Below are 16,961 nucleotides of genomic sequence, written 5' to 3'. Positions count from 1 at the left end.
TTCCTTTCTTAATGTTCATGGCTGTAGATATCTTTTCTTTTATTCAGTAAATTTCTGCTTTCATTTGATAGTAAGTTCCTGAACTAATTACTTTTGCAGAGGTCCTTGAACTGCTAATGGACCTCACTTATTTCTTAACATAGGTTCCTTAAACTCCTCAATCACAGTCTCTTGGAATAGTTTTCTTATTGACATTGAGCCATGCATGAGTTATTTTCTCCTGCCTTGAGTATTTTGGAGACTGCTAAATGACAGTGATTCTGTGAAAGATCCTTTTTTTCTCCCTGCATGACTTGTTCCCCTCTCTCAAACAAAATCCCTGACCTTTTGGATGGCTCTGCCTTTTTCAAAAGAACTTGTTAGTGTATCTGTCTACCCGCGACATAGGATATTGGCGGAAGCTCATTTACCTTTGTTTCCAAGCCCTGAGTTGTTCACTTCAAAGAATTTTAGAAGTCTTATTTCAAGGCATTTGAACAAATTTCCAAGCAATCATCACCAGTCTCAAAATTCAGAAAATAAACCACATCTCCCCTCTCAATGCTCACTGTACAGAAATATGAATTCAACTTAGTTTATATAGTTATGTCCATCTTAGCACCCAAGACTCCAAATAGGAATCAGAATATATCACGAACCTCCATAATCCTATGTACATAGTCTCGACAAAGGTGACAGAGAACTATCTCAAACTCCCCTATCCTGTACCCCATTCTGGCAGCGATGGCATATGCCACAAGCAGCAGTAAACAGGATATTAGATGAAATTGTGTGAGATTAAAAAGAGAATGGAGCAAGTGATTTTCTGGATATAACTGGATAAGAGTGACCGAGTCTGGTGCAGTCCCATCTAATTATGAAGAGGTTTTGAGAGGGAGATGGTTTGATTGGCTGCATCAAAAGCGACTGACAGGAGAACAAGGAAGGAACAGCCATCTTTATCACAGTCAGATTGTCCTTTTGTGTCTTCAATGAGACCCATTGTGTATCACATGAGACAGGCACAGAAAGCTGATGGGAGGGAATCAACTGTGGAGTTTGTTGAAAGAATGTCACGGATTTTGAAGATAACACCCCCAAGAACTTTGGTGAAGAATCGGAGTTTTGGGCTGATCATTTGCAAGGACAGTGGAGCTAAGGATATTCTTGAGGAGAGGCTGATATCTACAGATTTCACAATGGATATAGTACTTGAGATGGAATGATGAGCAAAAGGAGCTAATATGAGAGCTTAGAGGATGGCAAGTTGGGTGGTCCCCATTAGTGGGATATGATCAAGGCAATCATAAATGGCCATGAAGCTTTTCCATTTGGGATTGAGTTATTTCATTTTCACCTGCAGGCAAGCATAGATAAACAAGACCACTTTGTTACTGTGTAGTTACTGCCAAATGATAGGTTTATGCAGCAAATTTGAAGGAATAATAAGTGTCAATTCAGCTATTGTAAAACAATTAACTTGCATTGATTTTCATTGGAACTGACTTTGGATGTTTCAACAGACTGCAATGAGAGTGAAGCTTCAGAACTGGTAACGTGCAAGCTGTGATACAGTTTGTTGAACAGCTTTGCTCGTCTTTTTCGGCTGATGTCTTTTCCATTTACTTACTTTATCTGGCCCTGTGCCCGTTCATGCCAAGTCTAATTGATTTTAGGTTTGGTTATTCTGTGTAAACTAATTGAAAAGTTTAGCACATCCCTTTCATTTATCATTCAGTAAAGTCAGTAACTTGAAAAGACTGTCAGCAATGCCACCATCACCCATGAAACTCATTTCTTAAACAGAAACCTTATAGATTCTCCTGTTGAACAATTCATTGTCAATTCTTTCCCCTCAATTTCATTCCTTTGCAAGGGTCCTCATGGTCTTTTGCACCATACCTCTAGCACGTACTCTTTCTTGATGCTCAGCGCTTTACAATCAGAAATGGTATCTCCTGCTGCTCGTATTTCTTCATCGTGACAGGAAGTTAGAGAATCTTGCCTGTGTATCGAAGTGATTTGCCGAAGTATTACACACGAAACATCGACTTATCCACCCCCTGATGCTGCCTGGCTTGCTGTGTTCTTCCAGCCTCCTCCTGTCTACTTTGGATTCCAGCACTTGCAGTTTTTTATGTCATTGTATGTGAGCCAAATGATCTTTCAACATGTACACAAGAAAAAAAGTATTGGCTTGAAAAATGGACTTGCACATATGAGTGTGAATATAGGAGAGTGATACTTCCTTACGTTCTTCACAGTGGGTATCTGCACCAAGCGTAGAGTATCTTATGCCACACACACTATCCTTAATGGAGTACAAATTGTAATATATGAATCTTGATGTGGGAACACATGTAGGAGATGATTGTGCACTTCTGTTTGCTCAAAAAGTGAGAGCAGATATTGAATCAGCTTGTTTTATGATATCTACATAAATCTATTAACACAATATTGATTATTGTTTATGGTGAGCTAGCTATCATTCTTGAGCATGAAAAAAAGTGACTGTCCATAACAGCAAATCTGCTGTGAAATGGCAGTAGAAAGTGGGGCATATATGTAGCTGTAATTCCTCGTATAGTACTGAGCCAATATTTTGCTCGATGCCCCATAATGAAATCGATTCTTCAAATTCACAGATAGATTTTTGTTTAACTAACTGTCCAAATATAAACCTAGCGTTGCCAATTGCCAGTATAGAATTGAGTTATATTTTCCAGTTTTATGCTTGGTGACAAGTTCAACCTACACTATAGTTTTTTTCTCTCCTGAGAATTCGTCGATGCTCTGGATGCCAGCTCAGATGCATCCCATATTGAGCCAGTGCCTTCATTATTGGTGCGGAAGGCGAAATTGCAAGAAAAGAAATAACAAGCTTCAGTGAATGATAGCTCTCTGTGCAGCATCAGCAGTAAATATTGACACATATGTAAATGGTACCATTATAGGCAAATGTGCAGAGCAGAGTATATCATCAATGGCCATCTATTATAAATGGTTGACCATTGTTGACCAGCAAAATGATTTTCAGGTGTTCAAATTTATATAACAGCAGGTAGCTAGGTATTTAAAGTCGCACTAGTTTGACACACACCTCTGCTAGCTATTGTCAACACCTGCAGTTCACTCACCTGATCACTGAATTGATCCCAGTGCCAAAGTGGATTTCTAAATATGATTGTAAATCCCAGTCCAAGCGAACTGCAGATCAATATTAAATCAATTATTTATAACAGTTGCTAAAGTGGCATTAATGTCCATCTTAAACATCAAGCTGTTGAACTCTACTGCTTTTGTTTGGAATTCATGCTTTGAATGAAAGTAAATAATTCCTGGTAAATCAGAAGATAAACTGCTTTGTACTAGAATGCGATAAACTGTGGGGAACCTGTCAATAGACTGGTGAGGAAGGCCAGAATGTGGTAAATTAAATTAAACCTGGAGAAGTGTGAAATAGTGCATTTCGGAAGGCAGATTAGGCAAGGGAATGCCCAATAAATGGTAGGATATAGAGCTGCCTATAGGAACAGAGAGGCCCTGAGGCCTATGTCTTCAAATCCCTATAGATAACAAGATAGATAAATAAAGGTAGTTAAGGAAACAAACTTTCCAGAAATGAAGTATAGTCTTTAAGGTCAAGGAGAAAAATCTCCTCAAGACTAAAACCTACAATTCTGGTCACAGTGTGGTACAAAGGAGACTTATGGAGATATTCTAAGGAATGGAGAATTGTTGCTATGAAGAAAGTTTGAATGGACTAGTATTTTTTATCATACTTCTTGATTGGTTAAAACTTTCAAGAAGTGTAACACCATTTTGGAGCAGTGCCCACTCAGAAAAATAAACAATTGAGGGCAAAGCGAATATAATTTAATTTCCAAAAAGAATTTACCAAAAATTCAATTTTCAATTGAGCAATCACATGGACTTATCAATTATTGACTTGGTCAAAATATGCAGTTTTGGTGGTTAAGTCCGGTCAAAAATTGGAGGAGTCCACAGTGGAGCAGTCTCAGTTTTGAAACCTCGTTTTAAGGTGGCTTCTAGTCTGTTCCACAATCTCTCTAGTGGAAGCATGGACAATGCTGTATCTTTGTTCTGCACCAGTCTGAGGGTTTCGTGAAGGGTTCATTGTCATTGTTTGGAGTGGGCAGCTCTTGTCTCTCAGCAGCCACTCATATGGCCTGAGGACTTTGAAAGGAGGCAAATTCCTGCCTCCACTACATATGCATCATAGCAAGTCCGAGGATATCTGGAGCACACTTTCAAGATCTGGCATTGATGGTCACAGGTAACTGGAACACTAATGAAAAGAAGTCTTTTCTATAGTTGAATTCTGAAGATTGCTGAAAGGTGCTGTCTGAGCAACGTGTAGAATATGTTTCTGATTTGAAAAGTTCAAGTGATGCTATGTACATTTGTCTGATTACATTTGCTTAGCTGACATGATGAGGAGTTCTGAAATAGCGTCACTGGACTCAGTTTGTGAGCCCTGTTTGTCCACAGATGATGAGAGGCATAGGTAAAGTGATAGCCATTTCTGTCCTGGGAAAAAGTCTCTGACTATCACAAGGAGGCCTAATTTTAAGGTGATTGGAGGAAGGATTAGAGGAGATGTCAGAGGTAGATTCTTTACACAGAGTGTGGTGGGTGCATGGAATGCACTGCCAGCTGTGCTAGTAGAGTCAGATAAATTAGGGACATTTAAGCGACTTTTGGAAAGGAACTTGAATGATAGTAAAATGAAGGGTATATAGGTTAGTTTGATCTTCGAGTAGGATAGAAGGTTGGCATGACATTGAGGGCCGAAGGGCTTGTACTGTGCTGTACTATTCTATGTTCAAGATGCTGCCAGACCTGCAAGGTTTCTCCAGCAATTTCTGCTTTTGTGACCAGCAAACAATTAGTGCACATAATGTAATAGTCATGATGTGCACTCTTGAGGTTGCCAATGAGGTGTCAATTTCACCAGCTAAATCACTGTAATCATGATGCTTGCAATTGTGTCTAACAGAGCCTCAAATTGCAGCAGTTTGACTCCACATTTAAAGAGAAAGAACCCATTATTTCCCCACCCATTTTGAATGTGAAGTTTTTGTGAAGTTATTGCCCAGTTGAAATTTGACCCATTCAGGCGAGATTCCAATATGATGATATTTTGAGCTGTCGGCTCTGCCTGAGATATAATGTGAGGCCCCTCGCCCTCCAAACCCCATGCTACCTCTTACGTTGCTGTCTTTGTGTTCCTGATAACCTGGGCCCCTTTTGTCAGTATTTATTGTCCGCACTTCACCTCCAGAGCCAATGGCTTTGCGTGTTGCCATGAAATTTTGACTCTATGCTCTTCCTGTGTAGAGGCCAGAGACACTCTCTCACCCCCTCCAGCCCTAGAATTCACAATAAAAAAAAGAGTCCTCTGCACTGATCCTGATGCTATGGCTTCTGTTAGAAGTGCCTCCTTTTGCAGTGACGATTTTCTGCAATTACTGAGTGCAGTGAAGCCAACCAACAAACACAAGTTGCCCACTTTCCCCTGAACGCAGTAGATTGCCCTGATAAGAGACATCATGAGTGAGCAACACCACTGACGTACACTGATGCCTGATAAAGGGCTTTTGCCCGAAACATCCATTTTCCTGCTCCTCGGATGCTGCCTGGCTGGCTGTGTTTTTCCAGCACCACTCTAATCCAGATCCCTGGAATCTGCTCAGCCTGACTGACCGCTGTCAACTCCTTGGGCTACAATCAGATGGGCTTGTGCCTGACTATGGTGTTACCCCTGACTGATGTTCGTCTCCCTTGGTGCCATTAAGGAGTGCTCCCCTTTGACTTTCAGACATGGTCATAGGCCTAAAGTGCATGTAGTGCGTTTGCTGCAGACATGGTTGGTGTGTGCTGACATTGATTTAGCCTAGTGCAGTTCGTGACACGTCCACATCCTCGAACAGTGTTCTGAATTATGATAAGCTGTCTGTCTGTCCGTTCCTCTGTGCTAACCAAAGGAAAACATTGCCACAGAGGGTAACGGTGAGTGAGCACTAAAAAAAAACCAGAGCCATAAAAAGATGTGTGTGTGTGTGTCCCTGTGCACAAGTGACCTGGTAGAAGCAAGCAAGTCAGAGGTGCACTGACTCCCAGAGTAAAGGCATGATGGGTGGTGAGGCTGCTGGTTTGCTGATGCTGACTTGCAGAGTCAGGTTCAGATGGCAACCATGGAGCAAGAGCATAATGTTAATGACATAGTTGGGTAGTAGCAAAGAACAAACAATCAGCAAGCTGCAAATATGAGGTACCCAATCCAACTTGCATACTGTCTAGTTTCTCAGGGTAGGAGAAGAAAATTGGATGTGTTGTATAAATGAGGTGAGTTTGCATCAAAATAGGGTAGCCACCAAACCATATTTTGAAATTGCCATTCAAAGCTTAAGAGGAAAATTGGAAAATGTTCTCTTCTCATTGAAATTCTGATTGTTCCATTCTTATTGTCTTTTTCTACTTTTTTTACCGATCTCCATGTCACAGAAGAAAGGGGAAAATTCCTGTTGATATATTTACAAAAGACTGATATCCCAGGAATTGTAGACCTCAAGAAAATCTATAAATACAAAAGATTGTAATTGAATATGGGTGGCTCAGTGGTTAGCATTGCTGCCTCACAGCACCAGGGGCCCCAGGTTCGATTCCAGCCTCGGGCGACTGTCTGTGTGGGTTTCCTCCAGGTGTGCGGGTTTCCTCCCACAGTTTGAAGATGTGCAGGTTAGGTAGGTTGACCATGGTAATCTAACCTATAGTGTCCAGAGACACGTAGGCTAGGTGGATTAGCCATTGTAAACCTGGAGTTACAGGGATAGGGTAGGGTACTGGATCTGGGTCAGATGCTCATCAGAGGATCAGTATGGACCTCAATGGACTGAATGGTCTCTTTCTGCACTCTAGGGATTCTCTGGGAATAATGGACAGCCAATAAAACAAATTTGAGAAAAAATATCTATTGTTTAACCTTCCAATGGACAAAAAAAAATTCTAAATACAAAGATTGCAACAAGCTAATTAAGTTTATCCATGGAATTGTTCCATTTATTTTTTCAATTCCTTTGGCTAATGTTGGACAGGACATTGGAAATTTCCATGTCCTTATCAAGTGTCATAAATTCTTTACATAAACATGAACAAGTAGACATTTTTTTTCAACAACATGCTTTGATTTGCTTTAAAAATGTGTATCTTTGACTATCTGAGAAAGGGTCACTGGACCTGAAACTTTAACTCTGATTTCTCTCTGTCGATGCTGCCAGACATGCTGAGTTTTATCCTGCAATCTCTGTTTTTGTTTCTGATTTCTAGCATCCACGATTCTTTGAGCTTTTATGCAGAAAATAGCATGTCTGCCAAAGGGTGAAGGAGAGGAAAAAACATTTTATTAAAAAGCTGCTATATTTATGAAAATTTGTATTCTTTGCTGATTAAAAACAACTTAATCCAATCAAGTTTAAATAGTTCAAGTTTAGTGTTTTCAAATGTGGAAATATGAATATCAAACTCAATCTTCTCACTATTGTCTCATGTTTTGCTGATCAGTTTATTATTTTATGACCATTCGATGTAGCTGTGAGAAGCCCAATGATATTCTCAGATTCTCTGGGGGCGAAGTATGAAATAATTACGAACTACAGACGTGTACTAACCTAATTTATTGAAATTAACTTTTTGTTTGGATTAAATTACTTACAGTGTGGAAACAGGCCCTTCAGCCCAACAGTCCACACCGACCCTCCGAACAGCAACCCACCCAGACCCATTCTCCTACATTTATCCCTTCACCTAACACTATGGGCAATCTTGCATGGCCAATTCACCTAACCTGCACATTTTTTTTGGACTGTGGGAGGAAACCGGACCACCCGGAGGAAACCCACGCAGACACTGGGAGGATGTGCAAACTCCACGTAGACAGTTGCCTGAAGCGGGAATTGAACCTGGGTCTCTGGTGCTGAGGTCACAGTGCTAACTGCTGAGCCACCGTGCCGCCCTCGGAGATTCGGTGATCTCACATTAAGTGTTTCCTATGAAATATACTTATTGATGATAATGTAAAGCTGTCATAAACTTGAAACGTTAAACCAAATGTGAGGATAAGCTGCAGAAGACATTTCAATTTAATCAATTCAGCATTTCACACATTCACAATTACAACTTTAACACAGATAGTCAAAGATACAATTTTTTAAAGCAAATGAAGTATGTTGTTGAAAAAATGTCTACCTATTCATGTGTCCGTAAAGGATTGATGACGCTTGACAAGGACATGAAATTTCCAATGTCCTGTCCAACATTAACCAAAGGAGTTGAAGATATAACTGGGACAATTCCAACTAAACTTAATTACCTTGCTGCAGTTTTGATATTTAGAATTTTGTTTCATTCAGCAGAAGATACTTTTTCTCAAGGTTGTTTTATTAGCGACCTGCTAAGTTTTATCCAGCAATTGCTGTTTTTGTTTTTGATTTCTAGCAGCCACAGCTCTATCAGTTTTATGCAGAAAATAGCATGTCCTCAGAATCCTTCTGAGAAAGGTCACTGGACACGGTGGGCGGCACGGTGGCACAGTGGTTAGCACTGCTGCCTCACAGCGCCGGAGACCCGGGTTCAATTCCCGCCTCAGGCGACTGACTGTGTGGAGTTTGCACATTCTCCCTGTGTCTGCGTGGGTTTCCTCCGGGTGCTCCGCTTTCCTCCCACAGTCCAAAGATGTGCAGGTTAGGTGAATTGGCCATGCTAAATTGCCCGTAGTGTTAGGTAAAGTGTAGATGTAGATGTAGGGGTATGGGTGGGTACGCTTCGGCGGGGCGGTGTGGACTTGTTGGGCCGAAGGGCCTGTTTCCACACTGTAAGTAAACTAATCTAATCTAAAACTTTAGCATCTGTGGAGAGAAATCAGAGTTATCAGACCTGCTGAGCTTTATCCAGCAATTTCTGTGTTTTTGTTGCTATATTCTGTTGTCTTGTTCAGCAAACAGGAAATGGACAGTCAATGCTTGAACATTCTTCTGAGGAGATTTTTTATGCCTGTATATGCAACTGCCTTGGCCAGGCCAGCAGAACAGGACAAATCTACAGAACGAACCAAGCCTGTTGAAAGCTAAGGCATCGGTCTGAATTTTTGTCAGTGGCTGTTACATTAATGTTAAGTTGAAGCTGCTTGACATTGTAAAGGCTTTGTATGTTTTGTATTGCAAATCCATGCAGCCATGACACAAATTTCTGTGTGTGTAACAGCTTTTAAGCAAAATATGTACCCTTTGCTGCCAGATCTGGCTTCCGCCCCTTTCTAATTTGTTTACCATTACTCTGAGTCCACATTCAAGCTTAAACAATCAAACATAGTCAGCATTCGTAACAATAGATGCACAGAATTAAATTGAGAATAGCTGAATCATATGGGTTGGATAATGAGACTTAGTTGAGAGCCGAAACTTCCATGCTTCTGTTGAAGCAAGTGTACACAAGGGAGAACATTAGTTTAGAAATGGGGGGAGAAAAGGTCTCTCTGTTTGGTGGGCAGACTTCTGGAAGATTATTGAAGAAGAGCTCAAGGCAATGTAGAGATTGAAATATTTTGAGGAAGAGGTGTGAGGGATGAAAAGCTGTGACTCTTTCTGAGGACAGATCATCCAGGATCAGAGTGAGAAAGGTCAGAAACTATTGTGAACACATGACAAATGGTGAGATTTGAAGAAGGGCTGGACTCTGAGGAAGGTGAAGGGGAAGAGGATTCCAGAGAGTCTTTTCTGTTCCCAACAGTTGTTGAAGCTCGTGATTCTTCTCACCTGAAGGAAGATGGAAGTTTTGTTTTTATATTAAGGTGTTGGATGAGGAGGAGGAGGAGGAGGAGGAAATGAAATTGAGAACAAGGCTGAAACTTACATTTTTTGGCTAAGTGTCCATTTTTGTCAAGTTTTAGAGGGAGTCGAATGTCAGCCAATTGAACTTGCAACTGCCTTATATCCCACAATACAGTGGCATCACTGGCATCTGTGCAATCTTTAGAAGGCTGTTATATACCCAGACAAATGCAGTCAGTCTGAAGCGGCCCTGTGCCATTCATGACAATTGACCTGGGCACGGTGGCAGATAAGGGCAAATTGGGACTTTGCTTTGTGAGGAGGTACCTGGAGATCCTGGCAGACAGGGTGATACGGAGGCTGAGTGCTCTCCCTCACTGCCCAGGACTGTTAGAGAAGGCCACACCATCAGGCTGTGCCAGCCTGATCTCTGAGGTTGTCATCCAGCTCTTCTGTCTGGAGTAATGCCCAGAAATGTCGAAAGAGGGTCAGTGACCTTGTCCACTCAGCCAAGGTAAGTGCCAACAGATCCTCTCTGCTGCCTCACGCTCACTCTATCCGTGCTACTGCACCCATCCCGTGCCAAGGTTGTATTGCTTTCATTGTTATATGCAACATCTTGCCTCACTCACTTTCACTGACACCAATGCCCCCCATCCCTACACTCCAAATATTGCCACCCACTCACTCACTCAGGAGTTTTCACCACTCTTTACCCCACCACCAACAACAATGTTGCCACTCACCTGACTCTGTTTCCTCCTTTCTCTCCTTCCATAAGTCCACAATGTGGAAAGATGACTAAGAAGGGTGGTGGGCTGCTGACCACCATGACAAGCCTCCTGGCTTTGAGTCTCCACTAAACATCACTCAGTACCCAGTAAGGTTCTGTCCCATGAATAAAGAGCGGTATACGTTGAGGGAATGTGCCTAACAAACCCACACCATTGAGATTGAATCTCTGGGTGTGGTAAGGACCCTGAATGTGCAAGAGATACCTGTGAACATGGGTGGATCCTTGTTGAAGTTTCAGCTGGAATTGAAATGGAATAAGGCAGAGCCAGAGACATTTGCTCCAGAAGCAAATATGTGGAAGCCAGTTTTTATTGATGTGTCATTGTACATGAAAGAGAAATAGAAAGCCAATGAATTTGAGTAATTTTAGAAGAAAAAAATGGGAAATCTGTTAAAGAGAAGAACGGAACTTCTTCAAGTGGGCATTCCTGGAGAGGAAAAGGGAGTGAATTAAACACCAGTATTAAAACAAAATGCTGTGGATGCTGGAAATCTGAAATTTAAAAAAAAGATACTGAACGTTTACACCAGGTGTTTTTTTTTAAGAGACCCTGTGTAGTTCATATTGCCATATTTTGTAATTATCATATAAAGGTCAAGACCAGTGGCAAGACTTCTTTATAAGGACTATCTGTCACTGCAAGGTACCATTCAATTATCCATTCTCTATATATCATGGAAAATCCCCTTGTAAAGGGCTGCCATATTTCTCGGTGACTGAAATTTCTACTTTGGAAAATGAAATTGCAAGTGCTAATTGCAATTCAAAATAAAATAATGCAATCCATCAGTGAACCTAGTTCTGTGACCTTTTATAGCTTAAATGCACTCTTTCACTTATAAAACTCAGTCTCTTCCAAGTGATATTTTTTCCAGAGTTGAGATCCTGTTAATTGGTGGTGAACTGGTGTAGTCTGAATGTGTAGAGATACATCAGTGACATTTAGTCAGTAGAATTGTTTCAACATTTATTGCTTATTTTATGTAAAATAGTTAAAAGCGAGATAACATATGTGAACATTTTTGTTCCGGTAAGGTAATTATTACTTTTTATAACAAATCCTGCGTACATGTATGCAATAAACTAAATAGGAAAAAGTGACTGACCACATTGTAGTTGCCATTGGTGCAGACTTCAGAAAATATATACTGCCAAAGAACATTTCTTTAATGAGGTTGTGCAATTGTCAGATGTCTGAAGCCTTGATACCTGCAGGACATTACATGTAAAGGTAATTGACCATAGATCTACACGCTTATTAGAGAGAGGGACAACTGGTAGTGGTTTCACCTGAGGGTAATTGCATCTCAAGCAAGAGTGAGAAGGAGAGCCCTTCATGATAGACTCAGACAGTGCAGGAATCAAGCCTACACAGTTAACAGTACTGTGTACTACAAGTTGGCAGTCCAGCCAACTGAGCTAACCAACACCTAAATGAGCTTCACCTATAACAATGCAGTAGAATAAGAAACTAATGGAGTTAGCAGCCTTGAAAACTTCTTCCGATTTTGAATCACTTTTTTAAAATTGAAAACAATTTCAACTTCCTAAACAGATAGGAAATGATGAATTATTGTCTGCATGTGTTTGATGATCAGAAATGTATATTTTCGCATAACAACTGCCAGATATGTGGAGAGAGAAAGCAAGATAGAAAAAGGACACAGAAGTTCAATTGACTGAAGTAAAAAGAAAATCAAATGTGGTGAAAAATTGTTGCCAACTTTTGCCCTCAAATTTATGCCAAAGACTGGATAGGCTGGGACTTTTCTCACTGGGAGTGTACGAGGTTGAAGGGTGACCTTATAGAGGTTTTTAAAACCATGAGGGGCACGGGTAAGGTGAATGATAGGTATCTCTTCTCTAAGGGTGAGGGGGTGCAAGCCTTGGGGGCATATTTTTAAGGTGAAAGGAGAAAATGCTTTTAAAAAAGACACAAGGGGAATCTTTTTTTGAAAAACAAAGTGTGGAATGAACTTCCACAGGAAGAAATAGATGCTGGTGCAGTTGCAACATTTAAAAGATATTTAGATGATAATGTGAATAAGAAATAATTGGAGGGATGTAAGCCAAGTGCAGTTAGGTGGGACTAGTTTAGTTTGGGATTATGGTCAGGCATGGACCGAAGGGTCTGTTGCCGTGCAGTATGATTCTATGATCGATTTCATCACTGCCAGCATCTCTCTTTGTCATAAGTTGAACTCTTTTGTTTTGAAATGCAAGCACTGGAAATATTTTGAACTATAAAAGAAACAAACAGCTTGTCCCTTGTTGATGGCAATTAGAATGCATGCAATATTTTTCATTGATGTGAGGCAGAAAGTGGGAAAGAGAAAAAAAAAGATGGTTATATGATAGCAAAACAGCATAGCTGTATTTATGGGGGATATTCCAAAGTACTTGAGACAGAAATGAATACAAGGATGAAAGTTAATTAATCGAGGTGTGGGTGTCATGCCGAGCATAAATGCTGTCATAGGTTAGTTCCACTAAATCGGCTTTTCCTGTGCTGTTGACCCCATGTCTAATCACCAATAATGAACAGAAAAAAATCCCAGGGAATAATTTGATGTAAATAAAACTTGACTAGCTCAGTTACAGTATATCAGTGGCCTGATTATCCCCTACATGGTGTCAGCAGTTGTTGTAAAGTAAGGAATGCCTGATCTTGTGCCTGTCCAGTCACAGGAAATGTACACTTTGTACTTGATATGTCTGGTCCTTGCATTTTGTGGGACAACACAAGAATAATGCCTGATGTCACAATCACATTCCAGGGTTTTCACTGATGCTGAAAATCTGTTTAAGAATATGTGTGCTTCAGAGTCTATAACAAATAAATCCAGTTCATTACTTTTCTAGAACAATGTATTGATAAGACATTATCATGATTTACAAAAATGAGAAGGTGTATCACAGTGATCTGATCGGTCACTGATTGGAAATTTCTTATTTTTTTATTTAGTAATTGGCAGATTATATTATGTTCATGGTAACGAGTACAAGACATGATTTTTCATTCTTTCATGGGATATGAGGGTCGCTGTCTGGGTTGGCATTTATTGCCCATCCCTAGTTGCCCTCACAAAGGTGGTAGTGGTGAGCTGCCATTTTGAATTGCTGCAGTCCTTTGTGCTGAAGTTAGATCCACATTAGGGAAAGAATTCCAGGATTTTTATTCTAAATCACTGAAGGAATGACGATATCTTTGTGTGTCAGGATGGTGAGTGGTCTAGAGGGGAAATTGCAGGGTACTCCCAAGTATCGGTTGCCCTTGTCCTTCTGAATGGAAGTAGTTGTGGGTTTGGAAGGTGCAGTATAGGCAGCCTTTATGAATTTCTGCAGTACATCTTGTCGACAGGAGTAGTAGCAGTGTGCACTGAATATTAGTAGTGGGCTGAGTGGATTCTTGTGGATGTGGTGCCAGTCAACCAGGCTAGTTTATCCTAGGTGGTGTCAAGCTTCTTGAATGTTGTTGGAGCTACACCCATTCAGGCAGGTGGGGAGTGTTCCATCACACTGTCCAACTGTAACTGCCCCAGAACTATCTGAGACTGCCCTTGACTGCCCTTAACTGCCCAACACTGTCCAATGCTCCACCCAGTGGCTGTGTTATATGTCAGACTGGCTGCTGCTTCAGTTTACCTCCTAGATGAACCTTTTTCAACATCCCAAGGTCTGTGATGTCCCTACCTAATCTCTGACCAAATGCTATCATCCCAGATTCCGAGGGTGACCCATTCCTTTTCACCTGAAACCTAAACCAATTGCTTCCCTGGAATTTTAAAGACAAATCTATGCAGGATCCTATCACAGCACCCTCCAAGTCCTGTTGAAATCCATGGTTTAAAACTCAGGGTTCATCAGTCTCAAATGTATCAGTAAGATGCTCAAAAATGGGAGTGCTCAAACTTCTAGGCCATTCACTTCTTTTGGATACCAATCACCATTATTGTACTATGCATCCATGAAATGTATAGCACTCATTTGACAATAACATTTTTATTAAATGAGAAAATACAGACTACTTGCATTAAGCTAGGAGATCATTGTTAGGATTTAGCTCATATTGTTACTGTTGAATGATTAATGTAGTAAGAGAAAGTTAACCTACTCTATACATCTAGATAAACCTGATTGGAAGTCTGAATAAAAGTCATAGCTATCAAATAGAAGTAAGTCAAATATGGATACGTTTATGTCATTTAGTGCAAATTGCTTTGACATTGCTACATTTATTCTGATGGTAAGGAAACTATTTGTATGATTTATTGATGACCCAGTTAACTTGCTTAACTATAAGCAATGTCTTCTGAGCTCCTTTGCATGTTATTTTTAAAAGGAGAATGCCCCTTATGTAATTTAAACGGTGAAAACACTAAAAGGTCACTGAGTTAAAATAGTTTTGTGACTTTTCAACCTGTGCAAAATCATAATTAAGTTGTAGTTATCTTTTACAGGATTGTAGAAATGAAAATCATTAATTGGACATTTGGCAAGTTAGCAAAAAGAACTATCTTTGAGAAGTAACTCATCTCATGATCACTACCATCTGATGAATAGTCAATGATCTATAGTCAAAATAATACTATCACTCTGACCAACCTAACCATTATCCACAATACAGCACACTGTATTTTAATTTGCAGTTAATGTGATAGCATATAAATTCATCAAATGTGATCAAATCCTTTCTTTCATAAAATAAATTTCCTTTATTATAAAATTGCTGTTATGGCGGAAGCTGGATTATTTGCATTTTATGAATATTATTATTCAGAAGTAAAAGTTTTATACAAAGTTTGCATCTGGATGAGTTTATTTACTGGGGAGGACTTTCATTGAGGAATCACCAAAGATAGGTTGCATAAGTATGAAACATCATCTATCAATCAGTCTGATCCCATTTTGTGGAATTTGTGCAGTATCATATTAGCTGTGCAAATTGAAATAAAAACAATGCAGCATGTCCCACTGCAAATTATATTTTCTTCTATTGTCTCAAAACCTTTGAACTCCTTTTCAGTTTTCCATTCCTCCTATAATTCAAATGCATATAAATCTGTTTAGTGTCACTAGCTACTTTCAGTTTACCTGATCTGAATATGTTAATCTTGGTGATGCCATGGGCTTGCTCTTTAAACTTAACTTTCTCAATTCATTTTTTTTTAATGCAGCTGTATTGAGGACTACAAGCTAGCTTCAGATGGAAGGATGTGCCAGCTGGTTTCTGAATCATGCGCCAGTGGCCTAGACTGTGCTGATGCCAGCCTTCCCCTGAACCAGACGCTCTTCAGAGATCTCTTCTATGGTTACAATAACCAGACTAAGGAAACTGCATTTGGTCAAGTGTTCATGGGCACATTCCGGTAAGGCTTAATACTCTCCATGTTCTGATCTCCCTTCTGCTGCAGAGTCACACATGCATATGGCTAAAAATAGGGGTTTGAAAAACATTATGACACTTGACATTCATGTAATTGTGAAGTTTTCTTTTGTTCAGTTGCTGGTGTTGTGTATATGTTGTAACAGATTGGTGATTGCAATGCCATGGCAATGTTTCCTGAATAGATTTACTACTTTCAAAGCAGATGCTTTTATAATTAATTGTGCTTTTCTTTCTGAACTCTGAAAAGAATAGTAAAGAATAAATGTACCTGTTGAAGGTGACGAACAATAAAGCTATCCTTACGAATTGGCACTGTCAAATAGTTCCCGTGTATGACAAATTAGATGAATTTAATTTATTGTCACGTACTGAGGCACAGTGAAAAGCTTTGTCTTGTGAGCAATACAGGCAGATCATAGAGTCAATTAGCATACATAAGTAAATAATAGGTAAACAGCAGCAAAAACAAATACACAGGTACAGGTGAATGTTAAGAGTTTGTGAGTCCATTCAGTTTTCTAACAATAGTAGGGTAGAGACTGTTTCAAAACTGGTTGGTGCGTGTGTTCAGGCTTCAGAACCTTCTGCCCGATGATGGAGGTTGTAGACTAACATTGCCAGGGTGGGATGGATCATTGAGAATGCTGGCGGCCTTTCCTTGACAGCAGGACTGGAAGATGGACTCTATAGATGGGAGGTTGGCCTTTGTGATTGTCCAGGCCGAGTTCACTACATTCTGTAACTGTCTCCGATCTTGAATGGTACAGTTAGCACACCAGGTAGGGATACATCCAGACAGAATGTTGTCGATGGCACAGCTGTAAAAGTTGGCAAAGACATTTCCCGTCATGCCAAATTTCCTCAGCTGCCTGAGGAAGAAGAGACATTGTTGGACCTTTGTAACCAGTGCATCCACATGAAGAGTACAAGAAAGTTTGTTGTGGATGAC

The 16,961-nt window shown here is 40.2% G+C and overlaps 1 protein-coding gene across 1 annotated transcript in view; it reads left to right on the top strand.

The window, feature by feature from the left end:
* The window catches only part of astn1 (astrotactin 1), a 2,276,897-nt gene that overhangs the window by 1,416,977 nt on the left and 842,959 nt on the right, over window positions 1-16,961 (top strand). The window contains exon 13 of the mRNA XM_072573509.1: window positions 15,801-15,992. Within this exon, the coding sequence (XP_072429610.1) occupies window positions 15,801-15,992 (192 nt within the window). The remainder of the gene's footprint in view (window positions 1-15,800; window positions 15,993-16,961) is intronic.

Source organism: Chiloscyllium punctatum, chromosome 7, assembly GCF_047496795.1.
Source record: "Chiloscyllium punctatum isolate Juve2018m chromosome 7, sChiPun1.3, whole genome shotgun sequence".
Lineage (NCBI taxonomy): Eukaryota > Metazoa > Chordata > Chondrichthyes > Orectolobiformes > Hemiscylliidae > Chiloscyllium > Chiloscyllium punctatum.
Note: the sequence above shows the minus strand (reverse complement) of the source record. Positions and strands in the feature narration are given on the sequence as shown.